This window comes from Chanodichthys erythropterus, chromosome 20 (assembly GCF_024489055.1).
Source record: "Chanodichthys erythropterus isolate Z2021 chromosome 20, ASM2448905v1, whole genome shotgun sequence".
Classification (NCBI taxonomy): Eukaryota; Metazoa; Chordata; class Actinopteri; order Cypriniformes; family Xenocyprididae; genus Chanodichthys; species Chanodichthys erythropterus.
In genome coordinates, this window is record NC_090240.1 from 23,936,833 (window position 1) to 23,961,477 (window position 24,645).

At 36.7% G+C, this 24,645-nt stretch overlaps 1 protein-coding gene and 1 long non-coding RNA gene across 2 annotated transcripts; one reads left to right on the top strand and one right to left on the bottom strand.

Annotated features, from left to right (window-relative positions):
• Window positions 1-1,133: 1,133 nt before the first annotated feature.
• Window positions 1,134-24,207, bottom strand: clcnk (chloride channel K). The gene is made up of 20 exons (XM_067370456.1): window positions 23,073-24,207; window positions 19,902-20,061; window positions 19,658-19,789; window positions 19,328-19,456; window positions 16,772-16,911; window positions 16,607-16,684; window positions 16,405-16,480; window positions 16,157-16,282; window positions 15,871-15,955; window positions 13,140-13,241; window positions 12,702-12,786; window positions 12,434-12,598; window positions 12,254-12,323; window positions 9,097-9,201; window positions 8,741-8,957; window positions 8,424-8,557; window positions 8,081-8,151; window positions 4,730-4,810; window positions 4,536-4,622; window positions 1,134-4,395 (listed from the first exon to the last, which is right to left on the bottom strand). Exons 2-20 carry the CDS (start codon window positions 20,056-20,058, stop codon window positions 4,357-4,359), a joined length of 2,079 nt encoding a protein of 692 aa, XP_067226557.1. The 5' UTR covers window positions 20,059-20,061; window positions 23,073-24,207; the 3' UTR covers window positions 1,134-4,356.
• On the top strand, window positions 16,549-22,442 carry LOC137008740 (uncharacterized). Its single transcript, XR_010892807.1, has 3 exons — window positions 16,549-16,711; window positions 19,305-19,451; window positions 20,241-22,442. It is a non-coding gene; the product is annotated as an uncharacterized lncRNA (long non-coding RNA).
• Window positions 24,208-24,645: the final 438 nt, after the last annotated feature.

Here is a 24,645-nt window from a genome sequence, read left to right on the forward strand (position 1 = left end):
GATTAAATCGACAAATGCTTACATGTAGTAAAAAATGGGTTTGATCTTAATATTAATTAGAATATTATTAACATTAATAAGGTGTAATATAAGATATGAGCTATAAATGACTTGTAGCAATTATTTGGTTTATTAATGCTAGTGTAATATTAAATTGACCAACAAATGGCTTAATTATAGTAAAATTGTTCATCATTAATATTAATAAATATTAATATGAATGATATTAAGATGGAATATGAGATTGAATCCAACTATAAATGGCTTACTTGTAGCAAGTATTTGTTCATTAATATTAATGTTATTATTAGCATTAATATTAGAAATATTAAGCTAGAGAAGAAAGTATTTAACAAAAAATTACATACTTCAACTTTAAAAAAAGAGGTTATGGTCACAATTGCCACATATTTTTAAATCACATATATGTAGAAGTGAAAAAGTGTTACCTCAGCTGCCTTTGAGTAACTTGCCTCCATTTTGTGTTAATTGTTGTTCTGTTTTGTGCAGTTCTTTGTACGTGTAAATTATGATTTCATCTTAATCTATATTGCTGCAGAAATCTCTTGCTAAGAAGAAAATTCTTCTGTGTTTTTGTGAGTGTCTAAGACATAAGAGTGAAAGTTGGAATTACAATCATCTTGCTTTTTCTCCAAAATTAGCCCTATTCACACTCCACTGACAAAGAAAGGCGATTGAAAGAGTGAGATGGAGGGAGTGAGTGAGGGATGACGTAGAAGAGGGGAATCAGCGACAGAGGGGATTATAGTAAATGCAGAGGCAGGAGAGGGCAAGACAGGAGGGTGCTGGGAGGTGGAATGGTCAAGTATTATCATGCTCCAGGGTCTTTTAATAGAAGTTTACACAGTGTGATCCTCGTGTGTGGTGTCAGATAATGTGTGTGACAGCTTTGTGCTCCAGGGGAGGGTTTGAAGTAGGATTTAATTGTGTAGATAGAGGCTCTGTGGTGGTAAGCAGAATTGAAATTGTGTTTGTAACTGGAATTCAATTTCAGCCTAATATATTGAGAAACAATACACTGCGAATTTAAATGAATACTTATAAAACCTTTTCTATGAAAAAAGCACAAGGAATAATGAGAGAAAGGGGATGGTTGAAAAATCAAACGAAGACTCTTTATTATTGAAGCCTTTGTTCTGCTCTTTTCTCCCAGTGTGAGGCTCACAAAGCTAACAAGCTGCATGAGGGTACAAACAGATATCTCATTTCATTCAAACTCTAGACATGCACATCATATTCATCAGATCCATCCACAATGCCTGACAGCAATAGGGTACAATAGGGCCCTAAATATCCCCTGTAGTTGTATCTGGCACCAAAGTGTATGACTGTTTAAGAATATATATATTCTCTTATTTTTAAATTTGTTGGGGAAACACAATTTGTGAAAAAGAAATTATAAAAGAAGTTTGCTTTGATTAAAATCCACAGAAATATAAAAGTGTTGAGGGGCAAAAGGCAGTCAGGGGCAATACTAATACAGATATGAATAGTACAGATATTAAAGGGTTAATTCACCCAAAAATGAAAATTCTGTCATTAATTACTCACCCTCATGTTGTTCCACACCCGTAAGACCTTCGTTCATCTTCGGAACGCAAATTATGATCTTTTTTTATGAAATCTGAAGCTTTACGAATCTTTTGTTTCGAATCAGTGGTTCAGATCGCGTAAATGAAGCCTTGCTTAATGAAATCACATGACTTTGGCACTCCCAACCACTGATTCGAAACAAAAGATTTGTAAAGATTCAAAGCTTCATGAAGCAGTGTTTTGAAATCGCCCATCACTAGATAATGTTGAGAAATCATTTTGTTTTTTTGGTGCACAAAAAGTATTCTTGTCGCTTTATAATATTAAAGTAGAACCACTGAACTCACATGAACTGTTTTATATACACTATATTGCCAAAAGTTTTGGGACGCCTGCCTTTACGTGCACATGAAATTTAATGACATCCCATTCTTAATCCGTAGGGTTTAATATGGAGTTGGCCCACCCTTTGCAGCTATAACAGCCTCAACTCTTCTAGGAAGGCTTTCCACAAGGTTTATGAGTGCGTTTATGGGAATTTTTGACCATTATTCTAGAAGCGCATTTGTGAGGTCAGGCAGGGATGTTGGCGAGAAGGCCTGCCTCACAGTCTCCGCTCGAATTCATCCCAAAAGGTGTCCTATGGGGTTGAGGTCAGGACTCTGTGCAGTCCAGTCAAGTTCCTCCACACCAAACTCGCTCATCCATGCATTTATGGGCCTTGCTTTGTGCACTGGTGCGCAGTCATGTTGGAACAGGAAGGGGCCATTCCCAAACTGTTCCCACACGGTTGGGAGCTTGAAAATGTCCAAAATATCTTGGTATGTTGAAGCATTAAGAGTTCCTTTCACTGGAACTAAGAGGCCAAGCCCAACCCCTGAAAAACAACCCCACACCTTTGCATTGCACTTGGTGATGTAAGGCTTGGATGCAGCTGCTTGGCCATGGAAACCCATTCCATGAAGCTCTCTACGCACTGTTCTTGAGTTAATCTGAAGGCCACATGAAGTTTGAAGGTCTGTAGCTATTGACTCTGTAGAAAGTTGGTGACTTCTGCGCACTGTGTGCCTCAGCATGCGCTGACCCCACTCTGTGATTTTACGTGGCCTACCACCTTGTGGCTGAGTTACTGTTGTTCCCAATTGCTTCCACTTTGTTATGATACCACTAACAGTTGACCGTGGAATATTTAGTAGTGTTGAAATTTCATGAATGGACTTATTGTACAGGTGGCAACCTATAACAGTACCACGCTTGAATTCACTGAGTTCCTGAGAGCGACCCATTCTTTCACAAATGTTTGTAGAAACAGTCAGCATCACTAGGTGCTTGATTTTATACACATGTGGCCATGGAAGTGATTGGAACACCTGAATTCAATGATTTGGAGGGGTGTCCCAATACTTTTGGCAATATAGTGGATGGCTGTGTCCGAAAACTGTAAAATGCTGCCTTCTGAGGACACATTTCAAGGTAGGAAGGCATCAAGGCACGTCCGAATCCAATGTTAGCCTCACTTCCTGTTTCCTGAGATACCTTCATCTGATCGATTTTTGAAGGAAGCATAGATGTATCCTTAGCTGCCTTTGATATCCCACAATCCTGTGCTTTCCATTCTGTGACAGTTGAGCTAGAAAAATAAAAAGTTGCATTTGCTGCTCAGTTTGTGTATAAATGTACGATTTTGACCAACATATTTCAATTTTGATATAATTTCTATCGAGAAATTATTACTGTAGTAATTAAATATTTGTTTAGTTCTCACCAAAGCTCGCGCTATATTGCTGTAGATCATTAAACTATTACACTGCCTCAGAAGTCTTTCGTGAGGTACCTTCATGTACAAACGCTGCCGTACAAGTCATTCTCTTATAAGACAGCGAGGCAGAAAGACAGCTACCTAGGTTTTCGGATGCAGCCTATGTCTTTAGTACCTCTCTGGATCTTGAGAGGTTCAGTGACATTGCTGGCAATAGAGGCCTCACTGAGCCATCAGATTTCATAAAAAAATATCTTAATTTATGTTCCAAAGATGAACGAAAGTCTTACAGGTATAGAAACACGTGAGGGTGGGAAATTAATGACATTATTTTCATTTTTGGGTGAACTAACCCTTTAAAGCAACAGTGATAGGTCAAAATATGCATATGCAGATACATTTGGTTTAGCAAGATGTTTTTAAGCAACATTTATGTATAAACATTTAATTGAATTTTCCTGTACATCCAACATAATCTCTTTGGTGGCATATTTGACCATTGGGTCTTTTCAAGATGCAATAAAAGGAGCTTTGTCAATATCAAAAATCTTTCAACTTATTAGATGGTTATTAAATATATATTGATTTAATCACCTTGACAAAAACTGAAAATCACAAACATTTTTTTTTTTTGTCTCAAAATACATGTCATAATTTTAGATATTCTCATTAGTCCTATGAATCTACATTTAAAAAATATTTTAAATTTACATTTTAAGGTAGATTGAACTACCTCAAAATTAACCTATTGTCAAGATGTTCAAGAAAGTGTTCTGGTGGTGTTAGTTGCTATTTTTGATTTAAAAAAATAAAATGAAAAATTTTACCTTGGAGAGACTTTCTGCCTGTTGTACCATACTAAATTGATGCTTCATTTAATAATGTTTCTTTATTATTTCACTATAAATAACTATTCATTGATCCCCGCATAATGATCCATGTAAAATCTCCAGCAGATAAAATATTAACTATGATTATTAAACATGGAAAGCACACATTGATGGCTGTCCTGGATTCTGATGTCTGAGATGACTGTCCATGCTTCAGACTTCCTTTGCCATCTCTTCAATTATTTTCTTCATCTGGAGGTAAAATCAAGTGTCATAAGACCATCCTTTATGCAATACGTACATAGTTAGTGTGACCAGTGTATTCATCATTATTGGTTTGTGTATAGAAGTATGTGTGTACATATTTGTCTTGTGCAGGCTGCTTTTATCACCTCTTTCCATGTGATGACGCCACACAGCCGCCCATTCTCTGTTATAAAAAGACGCTGCTCACCCGTGACACTCATGATACAATGAGCCTGACAGAACACACACAAACACGCACATACTAGAGGAACACCTCAACAAAAGCAAACACATAATGTGAAGGAAACAGAAGTAAGCCACCAGTTTGTTCTCACTGCACCTGCTTTACGGTGGTTTCAGGAGTCAGATGTAGCCGTACAGGTTGAATAGAACATACTTCTTCTAGCTTTTTACATGAACCCTGTAAGAAAAAATATTTAATGATGCTGAGAAGCAGATTTTTGAGCAGAGAGGTTTGTCTGTCAGTTACATCAATCCACATTGCTGCTGAAAGCTTTAGGCTACTACCTGTCTGAGTTGCCGCCATTTTTTAAGATTAACTGTTTTTTCCAAGGAAGTGTTAGATGCCAGAGTTTCCTGTCACAGTTATGCAAAGATTTGATTTCAAAAATAGTATCATAACTGTTTCTTGTGATGATTTTAAATCTGTATTTAACCTCAGAATGATCTCAAAGTAAAAAGAGGAGTAAAATTCTGATTTTGTAGTGGCTGTGCTTTAAAATTAAATTATAATCTAAATTTAAGTGATGAAGGATTTTGAAAGTCTGACAGTAATCAGTGTTGAGTACTACTGTAAGGTTAACCCTGCCTGGTTTAAATGTTTAAAAAATTATTAACAGTTGAAAACGTTTGTTAGAAATTTAGAAAAGTAATCAAAAAGGAATCAAATGTAATCAGTTACATTACTTAAAGGTGCCCTAGATTCAAAAATTGAATTTACCTTGGCATAGTTAAATAACAAGAGTTCAGTACATGGAAAAGACATACAGTGAGTCTCAAACCCCATTGTTTCCTCCTTCTTATATAAATCTCATTTGTTTAAAAGACCTCCGAAGAACAGGCGAATCTCAACATAACACCGACTGTTACGTAACATTAGGGATCATTGATATGTATGACCCCCAATATTTGCATATGCCAGCCCATGATTGAGGCATTACACAAGGGCAGAACGTCTGGATGTACACAGCTGAATCATCAGACTAGGTAAGCAAGCAAGGAAAATAGCAAAAAATGGCAGATGGAGCGATAATAACTGACATGATTCATGATATCATGATATTTTTAGTGATATTTGTAAATTGTCTTTCTAAATGTTTCGTTAGCATGTTGCTAATGTACATGTAATCTAAATGTGGTTACCATCGTTTCTTACTGTATTCATGGAGACAAGAGCCGTCGCTATTTTCATTTTTTAAACACTTGCAGTCTGTATAATTCATAAACACAACTTCATTCTTTATAAATCTCTCCAACAGTGTAGCATTAGCCATTAGCCACGGAGCACAGCCTCAAATTCATTCATAACCAAATGTAAACATCAAAATAAACACTGTACTTACACGATTAGACATGCTGCATGACGAACACTTTGTAAAGATCCATTTTGAGGGTTATATTAGCTGTTTGAACTTTTTTTATGTTGTTTAAGGCAAGCGTGAGCTCTTGGGGCATGGAGCACGAGAATTAAAGGGCCACACACCCTGAATCGGCTCATTTCTAATTATGCCCCAAAAATCTATGGGGTATTTTGAGCTGAAACTTCACAATTTGGTCATCATTTTCTTATTCTCATACTTTTTTTTCATAGGACAAGGAAAAAGCATAGTTATCATGGACTGTCAAGTTCAACCGCAATTTTGCTCGATTCATTATTTAAAAAAAATATATATAGTTTCAAATTTTAAACTTTTTCTAATTTGAACCCTTTTTGAATTGCTTTTTTGATTTTAAACTTGCACTAGATTGACGTTCAGTTTTTGATCATTGTAGCATTTCTCACTGTTTACAGTCATGTGAAGAACTACAATGTTTCTAAGTTACTTTTCATAAGTTGTAAAAGTTCACCCTAAATTGATAATTCTGTCATCTTTTACTCACTCTCATGTTGTTCCAACCCTTTATGGCTTGCTTATTTGGAGGATATTTTGAAGAACGTATCAACTGATTTTTGCATGTATAATGAAAGTCAGTGGGGTCCAAAACAATAAACCTCATTGAATTTTATTGTATACACAAATAAACCCCCACTGAGACAAGGTGCAGTGCCATCGAAAAAACACAGCGCTCATGTGCAAGATGCTGAAAAACAGCAAAACACTGCTTAAAGGGTTAGTTCACCCAAAAATGAAATTTCTGTCATAAGGTACTCACCCTTATGTCGTTCCACACCCGTAAGACCTTCGTTCATCTTCGGAAAACACAAATTAAGATATTTTTGATGAAATGCAAGTTTTTTTTATCTCTCATAGAAAGCAACGAAATTACCACATTCAAGGTCTAGAGAATTAGTAAAGACATCGTTAAAATAGTCCATGTGACTAGAGTGGTTCAACCTTTAAGGTGCGTTCACGCGGCCTCGTAATTCCTGTAGTTACGAGATTCCTGCTTGTAAAAAGCATTCACGTCCTCGTAGAGCTCGTAATTACAGCTTGTAAGCTGGGAGTTTTCTGAAAGCTCCCACATGTACCACGTGGCCGCTATACCACCTGACTACTGTAGATTAATTTAGCCGTTGATAGTGGTGGAGATGCATAATTCCCTGTCCAAGGACCAAAAGGACGTGAACAGCTCCGAATACAATGTCACATGTTGTCATATCAAGAATCCGGTAAATACGAGGTGACGTGAACGCAGCATAATTTTATGAAGCGACGAGAATACATTTTGTGCGCAAAAACAACTATAATACTATAACAACTATAAAATAACGACTTTATTCAACATTTTTTTCCCTTCTCTGTCAGTCTCCTGCAGTGAATGCAGAGCAGAGCTTCCATGTTTTTATGTCAGAACGCTGAGTCATTATTGGCTGGCTCCTGCGTCAGCATCACACACGTGTCGTGGTGTTCACGTGAACAGCGTCGGCCAATACTGAGCTGTTGTTTGGACGTAAACACCGAAGCTCTGCACTGTGTTCACTGCGCCAACTGCATAGGAGGCTGACAGGGAAAAGGAAAAATTTAATAAAGTCGTTATTTTCGTAGTAAGTTATTTTGTTTTGTATTATTTTAGTCGTTATCCTTGCTTCATGACATTAAGGTTGAACCACTGTAGTCACGTCGACTATTTTAACGATGTTTTTACTACTTGTCTGGACCTTGAATATGGTCATTTTTTTTGCTTTCTATGGGAGATAAAAAATATCTTAATTTGTGTTCAGAAGATGAACGAAGGTCTTACAGGTGTGGAACGACATGAGGGTGAGTAATAAATGACAGAAATTTCATTTTTGGGTGAATTAACACTTTAATGGTCCAAGACATGTTTCTAGTGCATGTTTACATGGGTAAAAACAATTAAAAAGCAGGCATTGGTATACAACTTCAAAAAAAGCCCCAGTGGAGAATCCAGCCTCTGAATTGAAATGCGTTAATTATTCTTTCGTTATTTTTTTATTATTCTTTCAGTAACTTTGGACAATTCCTGTTATGACTCAGGGTTCAATTACCTCATTTCTATGCTCTTGCAGACACTCCCGCAGCTGCGATTTGTTGATTGTTCCCAGGAGAATAGGGGAGTCTGGGGGACAAGAGAAAAAGTAAATGGCATGGCTAAGTCCAAGCTTCAGACTTCATCAGCCTCATTTAATTCAATAGTATCGTCATTGTACTATAGTGGAACATTATCTTGAGGGTGCAGTCTTGAGTGTTTCACACAATCATTTGGCCTTTGGCCCTTACCAGCACACACATTTCACTGGCTTTCACCCTCCTCTGTCAAGCACAGAGGTGTGTTATTAAAGTAAAGAGGTGAGATTGTGTCGTTGGGCTGGTGATATTAGTTAGGCTCACCGTGAGAGTCCACCACAGGAACTTCAGTGTCTGTGCTGTCGTTTAGGATGTGCTGCACACTTGTCAGTGTCTCTGTCCTCTTCAGCACGGCTCCCGCTGGGACCACAAACCTCTTGATCTGAACACTGGCCAACCTGTGGGAGAGCATTCATGATGAAAACTATTTACTATCCAGCTATCACAACCTTGATGTCTCCCTCCAGAATCATGTTTTGCAGAAAGAAACGCAAGGCTGTGTCATCTCAAGAAAAATGCTATTTAATTTCAAGTCATAACATGGCGGAGCCTCAAGGCAGACGAGCAGATAGATTACTCACTTTGGACAAGCTCGGATGAGAGATGGCAAGTGCGGGAGCTGTTTAATAAGGGATAGACCGTCGTAGAAAGATGGACGGTGCTTTGCGCGAGCTACCGCGTTGGATACCAGCGTAGCAACCAGAGCAGGGACTGCGTATGAGCATTGGCCGGTCATTTCCAGAGCCAATAGGGCAGGAGACAGCGTGTGTGTCACAGCCCCAGAGAAGGCGGCTGCTCCTGTACACACACACACACACACACACATACAGCAGAATATGACCCCATCAATACATTTAGACAGGCCTTATCGTCTCAGTGAGCCTGCAGTGTTGATAATCCCTCTTCAGAAATTTGACAGAATAATAAGTTTGTTTACCTGCTAAAGCATAGCCGCCCGGGTTTATAAAACTCTTTGTTGATGAGATTCCATCTGAGAGCAGATAAGCCGAGCCCTCGCCTACTAAACGCCCCACTGCAGCACCTAAAACACAGACAACTGCTGTTTCAATGGGGCTTTTGTCAAACATCTTTTGGTCCACTGGATTCATTGAACATACATTAGAAACGATCACTGACTACATTTTGACAATAACAATACTACATTTTATTCATATATTTTGTCAATGAATTTTTGTTTGTGTTTTACCACATTTTTATTTTATATTTATTTGATCACATCACATACATGGGTGTAGGCAATCGTTACTGTGATTGACATGGCCAAAGAAATGTTTAGAATCGGCTCCAGGGTGGGATTTCCGCTGAACTGGTTTGGGGGGGGGGAAATCACGCATCTCATACAGCGCAGGTCCACCTCCATGTCAAGTCGCCATTATGGGCCGGCATGTTTCTACTAGGGATCGGCGATACCACTTATTTTGTTTTCGATACGATACCGATACTTTCAAAACCAATATCGCTGATATCGATACCGATACGATACCTCTAATATGAACTTATAGATTTTAACATTTATTCAATTATTGAATTGATATCCACTTAACATTATATTTGAAAGGCATTTTAACATTCAATATGCCTTAATTGCAGTTTATTAGATCATATTTTTTAAATATAACACATTTAAAATGTTTACTTGGTAAACCATGGAAAATCTACAAATAAGCCTACTATATGTCTAGCTGAACTATGGTCACTGTAGTAATGGTTCATTGTCATAAGGGACTGCCAGTGACAGGCTGTTGCACCCATACAATGAAACATTTGTATTCTGACAGATCATCAATATGAATTTTTAACGTTCAATTTAAATAAATGCAATTGCACAAACTAGGCTACTATTTAATTTTGTCTATTGTGAAATGACTAATAATAATAATAACTAGATGAGTAAAGTTCGTAGACAAACTTTAAGTTGGCTTGAAAAAGCCTAGCCAGAAGGTTTGGAGTAGTTTTAAAAGCTTGAAGTTTGAAGCTTTTTAGTTTTAAATAGTTTAAGTTTTAGTTTAGTAGTTTAAAAGCTAGATAATGTGTGAGTAAGTAAGTGTGAGTGAGTGTGTGTAGATATAGTTAGTTAGATAGTTAGTTAGTTAGATGGTTAGTAAGTTAGTCAGATAGTTAGAAAGTTAGTTAGTTTATGAGTTTGAATGAGTTTGAATGGCTTAGTACATTGAATGGAAGCTACATTGAGTTTAAAGGATTAGTCCACTTTATTTAAAACTTTTCCTGATAATTTACTCACCCCCATGTCATCCAAGATGTCCATGTCTTTCTTTCTTCATTCGAAAAGAAATTAAAGTTTTTGATGAAAACATTCCAGGATTATTCTCCTTATAGTAGACTTGAATGGGCACCAGACGGTTGAAGGTCAAAATTAGTTTCACTGCAGCTTCAAATTGTTCAAAACGATCCCAGATGAGAAATAAGTGTCTTATCTAGTGAAACCAGTGCTCATTTTCTGAAAAAAATTGAAAATTATATAAGTTTTAACCTTAAATGCTCATCTTGAACTAGCTTTCTTCTTCTTCTTCTTCTCTATTTGAATTCCAGCAGTGTAGACACTGCTAAGTGTATTACTGCCCTCCACAGGCCAAAGTTTGAACTAATTGTTATATACTATTGAACTAGCATATTGCATATAAAAATTAGTTCAAACTTTGGCCGGTGGAGGGCAGTATTACGCTTAGCAGCATCTACACTGCTGGAATTCAAATAGAGAAGAAGATGAAGAGCTAGTTGAAGATGAGCATTTAAGGTTAAAACTTAAATAATTTTCAATTTTTTTCAGAAAATGAGCACTGGTTTCACTAGATAAGACACTTATTTCTCATCTGGGATTGTTCTGAACAATTTGAGCTGCAGTGAAACTAATTTTGACCTTCAACCGTTTGGTGCCCATTCAAGTCTACTATAAGGAGAATAATCCTGGAATGTTTTCATCAAAAACTTTAATTTCTATTCGACTGAAGAAAGAAAGACATGGACATCTTGGACATCTTGGGGGTGAGTAAATTATCAGAAAAAGTTTATTTAAAAGTGAACTAATCCTTTAATGGGCTTCAGTTTGTTTTGATTTGAATTTGAGTTAGATAGATAATTATATAGTTAGTTAGAAAGTTGGTTAGATAGTTTATGAGTTTGAATGAGTTTGAATGGCTCAGTAATACATATAATGGAAGCTTCATTGAGTTTAATGGGCTTCAGTTTGTTTTGATTTGAATTTGAGTTAGATAGATAGTTATATAATTAGTTAGAAAGTTAGTTAGTTTATGAGTTTGAATGAGTTTGAATGGCTCAGTAATAGTACATAGAATGGAAGCTTCATTGAGTTTAATGTAGTGTCGGCAGTGAGCGAACGCTTTCTGTGATTTATTGGTTCTGACTTTGTGTGTTCAGATGAGCAGGAAAATACTTCTACTACAAATGATTCACTAAATAGGTTATTTGTCCAATTAAATGCATATTGTATGCATTAAATGTATTGTTAAATAAGCAAAATAACTGTTAAAAAAAAAAACACCTTAGTAGCAATATTTAAATTTGAGTATCGATACTTTCAATACTCAGCGTCAGTATTGATATATCGATACTTCATATCGATCTGCCCATCCCTAGTTTCTACAGTAACCCTAAACAGACAAACTGCTCTACAGATCGCATTTCTTCACTATGTTTGTTGGTGGTTTAGAGGCAGCTTGCATCGTCACTACGTTGAATACCCAGAATACGTAGAAGTAGTAGTAGTCAACGTCGTCTGGTTTATTAGAAGCAGAGACCATTCTTTGTTAGAAGTAAGAAGAAACTTCATTGCTATACTGACTAATGTACTCTCTGCTGTCTCAGACGACAACATCTTTGTCGGCCAAACGGCCACCGTAGCTGCGGCGTTAGTTGCAGTTCGCAACCTTGCCACTAGATGCCGCTAAAATTTACACATTGCTCCTTTAATATTTTATTTCATCACATTTTAACTACTATTATATTTTTATTTTATAATAATAATAATAATAATAATAAAAATAATATTTTTCCCCCCCAATTAGCATGATGTAAATCCCATGGTAATTACTTACCGTAAACAAAAACTGGCATGAAATAGCCAGCAGGTAAAGGCAAAGTACAAGCCACGACCAACAGCCCAACCTTACAGAGAGATGTTAGAAATCATGAAATCTGCTTATGATAACCTTTTTAGACTCTTTAACAAGGAGCTTATGAACACATTAATAATAACTGCTCTCATTTTATTTTACCTTTGCAGTAATGAACATTCCTAGTGTTTGGAAGTAACTTCTGCCAGATGGGTTCCATGCCTGCCAGAATGTGTTCTGAGGCTCAGGCAGGAAAGAGGCATTCTGGGAAATGGTGTACCAGGAATTGCCATCTAACAGTGAAGTAAGCAGCTGCTTCATTGTAAGCTATTAGAAATCAAAGAGAAGTTTGAAGTAAATAGAAAACATGGACACCAGAGCACCTAAGTTTGAAGTACTGCCAATATTCCAGAAATAGGCCTATCCTCACCTCAGCAGCAATGAAATGTCCCGCTGAGTGATAAAACGTAAAGCAGGCTAGGAGAAATGCCACAATGGCTGAATAAAGTACCTTTCTGGATATGATTACGAATACAAACAAAAGGCAGCTCTGGGTTAGATCACATCAAATATCTTCAGGCACCAAATCAAAAGACATATATTTGATTATGCTGATTTGCAAAAATAGAAAAATGCAGAACCACTTCAGTAGTGTTCTCATACATTTGGACCTCATTGTGTGTGCGTGTGTGTGTGTGTGTGTGTGTGTGTGTGTGTGTGTGTGTGTGTGTGTGTGTGTGTGTGTGTGTGTGTGTGTGTGTGTGTGTGTGTGTGTGAGAATGAATGTATATATACACACACACACTATGAGGACAAGGAAAAGTCTATGAAATTGTAATTGTCTGTGGGAATAAATTTTTCAGCTCACTCTGTTGCCAGAAATCTGCTGATGGGTTTGTTTGTTTTGACAAAACGCAGAGCCCAGCGATGAAAGAATAAGTAAATACAGCTGAGAATACTGCAGAACAGCCTGAATCAGAGGAAAACACAACAATTAGAACAATTACTGCTTCATGAATTTAAATAATAAAACAAACCCTGAGGTAACAGATATGACTAAGCAGAAGCCCACCGGCAACTATAGTTGCCGCAGTGTATGGTTGTCATTTTCTAGAAGTTTTCCATGTTTTATGTCTCAATGACATGCAAGCAAACAACCAAATAAAGGATTTTGAGAACAAAACAAAGGTATTCACTTCCTTCTTGTGACATGAGGCTGTCAACTTCCAACCCCTACTTCCAGGAAGCATAGCGAAAGCAAACCCTCCCAAAGAAAAGTAATTTTCATCTTAATATTAAGAATTTTTTGTTGACATTTATTTATCTACGTAATCATGAGGGTCTCTAGAATCATTCAAACAAAACAAATCTTACAAGAGATCTAGTTTTTGTATACTTTGTAAAAAGTCCAAGCAAATGACTTATAAGTGCATATATAATGGGGAAATGGGGTATACTGTGTTTAACCCTTATAGGGTCTTTGGGGTCTTTTTAGACCCCAAATGACGTTTGCTCAAATAAAAAAAAATATTCTCTTTGTCCAAATGACATGAAACTTTGTACCGTTGTTAACACTTTCTAGATCTACAAAGAAAAAAAAAATCGGAGTGATAGCTTGTTTTTATGTGAGTGTAAAAAAAAAGGTACACTCAGGGTCTTCTGGGTCTCCACAGACCCCAGGCAATAAAATGTAATTTTGTTATAAAATAACTACTTTTTAAAAAACAAATGTAATTTTACTCTGTTTATTAATGTTTTTACTTCATATTTGTGCAGTTTTTGGAGAATTTCTCATATCTTTTAAATTTATATAAATAAATAAATTAATATTTTTACTAACTTAAACAGCTTTTTATGTAAAATTCACTTTATAAAAGACCCACATTTCTAACTTTCATTCATGGGGATAACATGGATAATTTGACATGGTTTAGTGTAAGATTTTTGCCCATCTTTTGGAAAATGCAGTTTTAAAAGTAAAAAAAAAAAATCACTTTTACCAGTAAATGGCTGCAGAGCTCCACTATTTGCTATGTTATTTGACTAACTGAAAGACATCTTTTCATAAGTTTTTTTTTTGTTGAATTCATATCTAAATGTTATGAAATCACAATTTTAACAATAAAAATTACTTTTTGTCAAAGTTTAGCATTTTTTGTGCTGAAAATTTTTTTTTTTTTTCCAAAATGTTGATTTGGAGGATGAATTTTGTCCATTTTCACAGTGGAGTCTCATCATAATGTAACAATATTGAAAAACTATTTTTTTTTTTTCATTACAAAAAATACTATTTAAAAAAATATTTTTTAATTTATTTATATAAATTTATATGATAAATCCTCCAAAAACTGTACAAACATGGAGTAAAAACATTAATAAACAGAGTAAAATTACATTTGTTTTTAAAAAATCAAGTATTTTGTTACAAAATTGCATTTACTTCCCAAATGAAGACCGCATAAGGAATGGGTTAATAAATCAAGGTTATTGGTCTTGTTTAGTGCTTTTTGCTCTCATAATATTTTATATTGTTATATATTATATATTATTTGTTAATTTTTTATTTTTTTTGTAGTCCAGGGTCTACAAAACCAGTCATAAGGGTCAATTTTTTGAAATTGAGATTTATACATCATCAGAAAGGTGAATATATATATATATATATATATATATATATATATATATATATATATATATATATATATATATATATATATATATATATATATATATATATATATATAAGCTTTCCATTGATGTATGGTTTGTTAGGATAGGACATTTGGCCGAGATACAACTATTTGAAAATCTGGAATCTGAAGGTGCAAAAAAAATCTAAATATTGAGAAAATTGCCTTAAAGTTGACCAAATGTCCTTAACAATGTATATCCACTCTCAAAAAGATTTTTTTTATATATTTACGGTAGAAAATTTACAAAATATCTTCATGGAACATGATCTTTACTTAATATCCTAATGATTTTTGGCATTAAAGAAAAAAAAAATCTATAATATTGACCCATACAATGTATTGTTGGCTATTGCTACAAATATACCCGTGTCACTTATGACTTGGTTTGTGGTCCAGGGTCACATATAGATGTAATTTTTTCTAATGAACAATGTAATTTAACTTTTTGATTCACAATGCCCTTTTGGAGCAATTTAATGGCTGCACTTTCTTCTGCACTATCTTCCACCACTTTAAAACAAACAGATTTGTTGTTTGTTGTGTTTTCAAATTCAAGAGATTATAGGCTATATGCAAATTTTTGTGTTCGCATCGAATGTTCTTCAACTTTGATTGATCTGTTGATCTGTTGAAAGAAGTTATTTTGAGTTAGATGCATACATTTTCTCCTCCTATTCAAATTTTACATGTGCATACAACATATTTGCCCACTGGAAACTATAGTTGCCGCACATTCAAATACATTTTTTAAGAAAAAAAAAAAAAAACATGGGGAAAATAAATGCAGAACATCTTCACATAGGACACTATTAACAGGACTATATGCATGAAACCATTCAGAAAAATTTGGGCACAAATGGGTTAATTTATGACTGTCCATCACCAATCTGGTAATTGAGAACGTACCCAAGCAGAGCGAAAATGAATATTTCAAAAGGCTGGTAAGGCAGATCATTAGAGAAGCTGGTTTTAAACAGGGCCTGGATTGTTTCTGTGGACATAGATCAAAGAAACATTGAATAATTTCTCTCATATATCGTTCTGCTTCTGGTGGTGTGATACTTTGGGTTCAATCATATTTCAATCCAATAATGCCAATAGGACTATCTGATGGTCTTGTGGTGGATGAGATTACTACAACCACACCAGTAGCATCCATTAGGGGGCGCTGTAGGTAATGTAAACCTCTCACCTTGATCTCTACTACAGACAGAAAGCAGCCTGAAGGTGATTGCTCCACAAGCCGCAGCAAAGAAGCAGGGACAGTAATCTCTGACTGAATAATGAGTTCCCATCACCTCTATACTGAACAGAACGCCTATGATGGTAAAACAGAGATAAACGTTCAGGGAAAGGTCAAGACTGATGAGATATGGTAATGGATTTGTGTTTTTAGTAGCCTACAAAAGGATATCATGGACCACTGTGACGTCAACTCACCGCTGACTGGAGCCCCAAAACAGCTCGCGACGCCCACTGCTGACGCCGCAACCAGCATTTCTCCTTTAGCTGCTCTCTGTGAATGAACAGAGCCACAAGAGTCATCAGCATAAGTGGCCTTCTATACAATTTCCATCTGGCTCTCATAATACAGATTTAAAGTGGGCTGCATGGTTTATTTTTTGCAGTGCAGTTCAGCTACCTGCTTTCCACCACGACAGGAAACATGCAGGCGATTCATGAACGCACCCACCATGATAGATAAATGGACAAATGGACCCTATTGAGATCAGTTATATTGCAAAAGGTCAGTATATTCAGAACGTCGATTTACTTAAAATGTACAATTTGCATAAAAGATTCTTACCACTTTGCCGAGAAAGACTGTGCTGCCTGAAGCTAGTGTGCATATCAGGCCAAACAGTTTAGCAAACAGATTGGAGAGGGACAGATAATCTGGCATGTCCATCCCTAAGAGAATAGCCCTCGCCTCAGGAACACCAGAGCCTGAAGGGTCATGGGTGAAACACATCATGCATGACCAAATATAATAGACAGCCCTTCTCAAGAAAAACTCGATATTTATGATTAATGTTTAATAACATCAGCATAATCCCAAAGCAATCATCTCTGTCACTGTCAACAAGGCTTTTCCAGCAAATGCATCTTGCACATTCAAAACCAATTTTGAACATATATATATATGGACTAAATATATAATGAAATTGTATAATAAAATTGTAAATTGTTGATAAAAAATAATTGCAGTCCAGTTGCACTGCATATTCTACATTAAGCAGATATGTTTTCATTTTATATGTATGTATTCACTATATTGCCAAAAGTATTGGGACACCCCTCCAAATCATTGAATACAGGTGTTTCAATCAAGCACCTAGGCATGCAGACTGTTTCTACAAACATTTGTGAAAGAATGGGTAGCTCTCAGGAGCTCAGTGAATTCAAGCGTGGTACTGTGATAGGTTGCCAACTGTGCAATAAGTGCAATAAGGCCTTCAAATTAGCTCAAGAACAGTGCGTAGAGAGCTTCATGGAATGAGTTTCCATGGCCGAGCAGCTGCATCCAAGACTTACATCACCAAGAGCATTGCAAAGCTTTGCAGTGGTGTAAAGCACGCCGCCACTGGACTCTAGAGCAGTGAAGACATCTTTCGAGTGACGAATCACGCTTCTCTGACTGGCAATCCGATGGACGAGTCTGGGTTTGGTGGTTGCCAGGAGAACAGTACTTGCCTGACTGCATTGTGCCAAGTGTAAAGTTTTGTGGAGGGGGGATTATGGTTTGGGGTTGTTTTTCAGGGGTTGGGCTTGGCCCCTTAGTTCCAGTGAAAGGAACTCTTAATGCTTCAGCATACCAAGACATTTTGGACAATTTCATGCTCCCAACAATTTGGGGATGGCCCTTTCCTGTTCTAACATGACTGCGCACCAGTGCACAAAGAAAGATCCATAAAGACATGGATGAGGGAGTTTGGTGTGGAGGAACTTGACTGGCCTGCACAGAGTCCTGACCTCAACCCAACAGAACACCTTTTGGATGAATTAGAGCGGAGACTGTGAGGCAGGCCTTCTCACCAACATCACTGCCTGACCTCACAAATGCGCTTCTAGAAGAATGGTCAAAAATTCCCATAAACACTTTCCTAAACCTTGTGGAAAGCCTTCCTAGAAGATTTGAGGCTGTTATAGCAGCAAAGGGTGGGCCAACTCCATATTAAACCCTACAGATTAAGAATGGGATGTCATTAAAGTTCATGTGCATGTAAAGGCAGGCGTCCCAAAACTTTTGGCAATATAGTGTGTATAAATATATATATATATATATATATATATATATATGTTGTTGACGTTGATTTTGTCTCATGCATGCACATGTGATAAAGAACTTAAAGGGTTAGTTCACCCAAAAATTAAAATTCTGTCATTTATTACTCACCCTCATGCCGTTCCACACCCGTAAGATCTACATTCATCTTCGGAATGCAAATGAAGATATTTTAGTTGAAATCCGATGACTCCGTGAGGCTTCCATAGGGAGCAATGACATTTCCTCTCTCAAGATCCATAAAGGTACTAAAAACATTTAAATCAGTTCATGTGAATACAGTGGTTCAATATTAATATTATAAAGTGCCGAGAATATTTTTGTGTGCCAAAAGAAACAAAATAACGACTTATTTAGTGATGGCCGATTTCAAAACACTGCTTCAGGAAGATTCGGAGCAAATTGAATCAGTGTATCGAATCATGATTCAGATCGCGTGTCAAACTGCCAACGGCTGAAATCACGTGACTTTGGCGCTCCGAACAGCAGATTCGATACCCTGATTCATTTATGCTCCGAAGCTTCCTGAAGCATTGTTTTGAAATCGCCCATCACTAAATAAGTCATTATTTAGTTTTTTTGGCGCTCCAAAAATATTCTCGTCGCTTTATAATATTAATATTGAACCACTGTACTCACATGAACTGATTTAAATATGTTTTTAGTACCTTTATGGATCTTGAGAGAGGAAATGTCATTGCTCCCTATGGAGGCCTCACAGAGCCATCGGATTTCAACTAAAATATCTTCATTTGTGATCCGAAGATTAACGAAGGTCTTACGGGTGTGGAATGGCATGAGGGTGAGTAATAAATGACAAAATTTTCATTTTTTGGTGAACTAACCCTTTAATAATAATTATAATAAATCATCTTGGCTGTACCTACTCTAAATAAGCAATTTATACAATGATGGCAAATTTTAGATACACCTAATTGCAGTTTGACCTTTTAAATTCAGTGAATGTCATCTACTTAAAATAATTAAGTAAAAAAAAAAAAAAAGTAAATTATTGCCCTCATTTTAAAACTTATTGACCACTTTTTTGTCACAGTGTTAAGAGGATGTCTAGCTGACCTGCAGAGAATGGGCAGATGCTGTGGGCGAAGCCGGTGGACAGAGCGCAGAGGCAGGCAGGGTAAAGCGTCCAGCAGAGGAACTGCAGCAGGTGGTGACCCTTCAGACAACCGTACAGCCATTGGTGAGCTAATAAGAGAGAAGGACATGAGCTGAGGTTTAACAGTGTGTAAGAAATGAATCTAAGGTCAAGTCTGTTTTTGAAAGACCTTGCCCCACTCAGCTGCTAGAATGCTTCAGTGCACAAACAGTTTTCCCAACTGACCCTCCTGCATCTGTATGTAAATTTTGTATTAACCATTTTTTAAATGACATGGTGGAACCGCTCACCATTCAGCAGCTTGGCCACAGTCATGTCCATGAAGAAGCTCATTAGAGCGGTGATGATCCCTAAGAGGGCATAACAGTACCACTCCATGCTAGCAAAAGACACCAGAACCTTCTTCACATATAGCACACACTCTGCCCAAATGCAAAGCACATAAATTACAGTTGTTAATTATGATATTCTGAGTTTATTGCATTGAGGATAATGTGAGATAACTGATGATGAGGAGGAAATGATCCACCTCACCTCTGATGCATGACCGCGATTGTTGCCATGGTTTCCTTGAACGCTCATTAGAGCTGATTAGCTTTTCCTCCACCGTATCTGGGTCTGTCTTATCTTCATGTGTGCATTGTTCTTCATTCTCTTCAAGACGCTTTACATTTACACAAATCTCATCCATTGTCTGAAATGCAATATGCACGCACTAGTCACCATGAAAATTAAAATGGGCAATTTTTTTTTATGGAATATTGCAGTACTTATTGTAAATGATTTATCTGTTCACATCATTATTATTTTTTTAATTTAAATTCATGTTCCCTCATAACCTTTAATCATAATCATTTGCTCTCCCTCTTGCAGTGACATCTCTTCTCTATTTTTGATGATGTGTTTACTGGCGTGAGGGCGGGACAACCTGTCGCTCACAATGAGATCACTGCAGTAGCAAACCACAATGACATAATCAATTCATTACGGACAAAATCAAGTCCCTCCCTACATTTTTTCTTGTTCAAGAAGTAATTTCTCTTGGATATACATCATAATATGGAAGAAAAGACTATTGCAACTTCCATTTCATACCAACTTTTTTTTTAAATAAAAATGATACATGCCGCTCTAGACAGTACTCGTTATGTTCTATCTTCTGCTTTGTATTTCCACAACATGAAGGTAAGATCTTATGGATTTAGGAATGAACTGCTCGTTTTAAAATCCACTGACATCTGCTTCAAACACAATTCTCATGATAACTTTCATTAACTCTACAATAAGTAAATCCACTTCCCCAGCTAATTACTCTTAGAGAGAGAAACACACACTTTTTCTCCATACTCTGTTGGTGGCAAGGATTTGCATACTATATGTAATTACTAAGGAGAGATGCATTTGCCTGGGGAAATTTGTTACCTAAGTGTGTAAATGTTTGTACTGCGATTGTGAGTAAAAGCACAGATAGGTAAATGTGATGCTGGAGTTTGTAATTAATTTTTCGGTCTTCATTAGATATTTGCTCTTGCAACAAAAATAACTGCAAATGAAGCAGCAGCAGCAGAACAGTGATGTTTTATTTCCTGAATCTTTTCCTGAATGTTTTTAAAGGGGACCTATTATGCCCCTTTTCACAAGATGTATAAGTCTCTGGTTTCCTCAGAATGTGTCTGTGAAGTTTCAGCTCAAAATACCCCACAGATCAGGGTGAAGGGCGGAGCTTTAACAGCTCACACTTTGGGTGCTCAACAACAACAAAGCTGGAGAATCTCACGCAGCCAAAATGACAATTGTCATTAACGGTGTTCAGACTTACAATGTTCAAACTGGAGTCGGACACTGATGGAGAGACTCAGGAAGAGGTTACAAATTATAGAATGCATCTAGACGTTTCTGAACGGTTAGTGGATAAATTTACGTAGTTGCTGTGGAGTCGATTCAACTCATCGACTAGCATATGCCGTCATGTTAATCTTTTCCAGCGTTGAATTGACCCTTGTTTGCAAAGCAGTCCGGCCCAGCATAAAATGACATCACATTAGTTGTCTAAGCTGTTTTGTGGGTGAATCATAAGTAACACAGATAAATTTCTGTCAAACACAACTTCTGTTTGTGCTACCATTAAAGTAATAAGGTGCGTCCCAATTCGTGTACTTATGCACTATTCTATTACGTTTTTAAGTATAAATAGTGCAAGTAGTGCGTTCACACTGAAAATTCCAAAAAGAAAAAGTGCACTTTAAATACCCGGATGCAGGGGCGTTTCCTCTGAGTAGGCAAGGGAGGCAGTGCCTCCTTAAAAAAAAAATAGGATGAGAAAATAATCCATATTACATATAAAACACAAATATTACAAATTATGACATTAAAAAGAGCGCAAGTCACGCATATTTCTTAAGGAACACTGCCCAACAGCGACAACCGTAGGTAAAGTTACACAGAGGAGTCATGCCTCCCTTTCCTCTCATAGGAATCCATAGAAAATCATCAGAACCCCGGCGTGCGGTGGGTTTTGTGGGGGGTAATTGAGAATGAATGGGGGAAAGTCACGTGAGAGGAGGCAATGTCTCCATCGCGCTATGATTGGATGTAATTGGTTATGATTGGATATGATTGGTTTGTGCGATAAATCCCGCCTCTCGTTGACGTGCGCTTTCCGCGCGCGTAGGTTTGACTGAACAAATAATGGCGTCAATCGGAAGACTAATCGAAAAGTAAGTAAACAGATCACCCAGTTAGATATCACCGCTTTATGTCACGTCAAAATCAAACTTGAAATGGACTGAAAGCATGATTACTGCGGGGTTTTCTAGTGCAATCAGCTTGGTGAAATTAAAAATGCAATTCGTGTCTGTGACAGACGGTGTTAATGGAGCATGACTGATGATCCAAAATATTCTAGGTTGACAATTAAAAAGAAAAACCGCAATAAACAAATAAAATATATTGTTTAAATTATTATTGCCTTTAGTTATTATTTTGGAATAAATGTAGAAATGCTTAAAACACTTGATGCTTGAGATTGACTTGGTTTTGATAAATAGAACATTACATTGTTAATGTAAAATTACAAAATAGAATTGTCTTTGGTTTCTTTTTTGATGTACTGTAAAGTAATGTTCATTTAACAAGGAAGATGTGTCAACTTTAAGAGTAATGCACATGAATTTACAGTGATTCCTAAAAAAAAAAGTGCCTCCTCCTTTCAGAACACCTTTAATTACGTAAAGGAGGGGGAGGGGGTATCAGGCTCCGTTGTTAAATGACAAAATAACCTTATACAATTCACACACTACATGGATGAGTACATAGTCCATAAGTACATAGTGTATAAGTGCATAGTGTATAGTGTGTCGTTTGGGACGCAACTATAGAGTGTATGGAGGCTAAGTGATGCCATAGAAATATACGGAGTTTCCGCAAAAATGGAAATTTAATTCTAAAGATGGCTGCACACTTGTTTCTCTGGTGCATATAAGTAAAAGTATAGCGGAGGTAAAATCATTCAAATAATTTGAACATACAATAACAATCAAATCATTGTTTCATATCCATGCATTTATTTCTTTGGCGAGTATAAGAAGTGGAATATTGTGATTTCGTTGTGATAATTTTCGACTTGATATTTAAATATCAACTCGATATTTAATGTCAAGCTAAAGTCATTTGAAAACCGAAATATAAAGTTTAAAGAGAGCTCACCTTTCAGCCTGTTGACTCATTCCACATGAAAGACCGTTGAGGTCAGAATCAACTCTTTACCCTGGCGTCACCAGATGTAGCATGAAAAGAAAATTAAGCTTTAACTTATTTATGGTGCACGTCCTCTGCTGCTTTGCCTCTGGGCAGGTACTGAATTGGAACAATGTGAGATTGAAGTTTCCTTTTTTGTTTTCTCTGAAATTCATTTTGATCTCACAAATGTCATTCGGACATAGCTCATTGTGGCCTATTGGAAGTTTTAATTAGGTGGTTAATGAAATGACCTATGATGTGTTATGAATCTTTGTTGTTAAGGCCGCGAGTACAGAAAGCGATAGAACCCAAATGACCTTTAGAATTGTCATCGGTACTCTTATAACACTCACTCCCTTTAATGAGCCCTGACTACGTTTCTTAACAGGTGAAAAGAGCAGTATGAATTAAAAAGTGTACCCAGTTTTCTATGTATTGCGTAATTTAGATGGTGATTGCCACTTATACGGTCTCTATTTGAGCACTGTTTCATATTGCCTTAACCTTCTTTCAAGGTGAAAGCAATCACACACACACCAAATCAATGTCACACACAATCACTGATTCACACAGAATTTCCTAAATCACATAGCTGCGATGGAAATACTTAATATTGTAATTTCATTATGCATCAGTGGATTCCATTAAGCTTTTTCAGACAATAAAAACATTGATGCATTATTCTGTTCCTGTATTTTAAAGTCCTGTTGTTTCTGTGTAATTTATATTATAGTCACGATGATCAGTACTAACTCAGACGATAAATTGATCTTTTCGAACAAATATCAAGATGCATTATTCATTTCCTAGTTCACACACAAAGGCAAACAATAAAGCTATTATTGTTGCACACGCTCATATTATATCCCGATTGACTAAATGAGGGCTCGCATGGACAAATGCTTTAATTATATTGGCACCACTTTCTCTGCACTCTGAAAACACAAATAGATAACTTGTCTTATTGTCTACTAAAAAACTATTTCTTCTCTGTAACATTCTCCCATAGTTTGTGGCACAGCCCTCACTGCTGCAAACTGAGTGACAAAAGGTGAAATTTCAGTTTATTTGAAATGTAAAACTCCCATTCCATTTTGGAATTGTTTTATCCCCACTGACAGAACCAATCTGCTACTCCCAAAGGAGTGACTGGATCACAGGGTAAATATGTGTGAAATGTCACAATAATAATCCTTCCCTCCCTCCATGACTGATGAGCGGCTACCCTCTGTCATTCCGCATTCAGTTAGTTTTCCCTGACAATTTCCATTCTTTTTTCTCAGATGGGTCCAGACGCCGGTGGTTTTTATAGATCCATGACAGCCGCAAATGCAAAAAGAGAATATATTGACTGAGGCGTATGGAACGCACCAGGCTATTTGAATGCATTTACTTTCTCATCTCAAACTTTACTGTTGTATGATTTGTTTTGGTACTATAATTTGAGTCTCTACTTTGTGTATTTCCAAAACAGCAAAACAAGCCATTCACATTGAGTGACAGTGATAATCCTATATTATGTAATGATCAGCAGCTGAGA

Bases quoted from the DNA above. Each gene is read 5' to 3' on its own strand.
- clcnk (XM_067370456.1), bottom strand. From the start codon at position 20,058: ATGGATGAGATTTGTGTAAATGTAAAGCGTCTTGAAGAGAATGAAGAA. The intron at 15,956-16,156 runs GTGAGAGGTTTA...CTATGTCCACAG, and splicing joins TGTCTGTAGTAGAGATCAAG to AAACAATCCAGGCCCTGTTT. The intron at 13,242-15,870 runs GTACGTTCTCAA...CCTCTGATTCAG, and splicing joins TTCATTTTCGCTCTGCTTGG to GCTGTTCTGCAGTATTCTCA.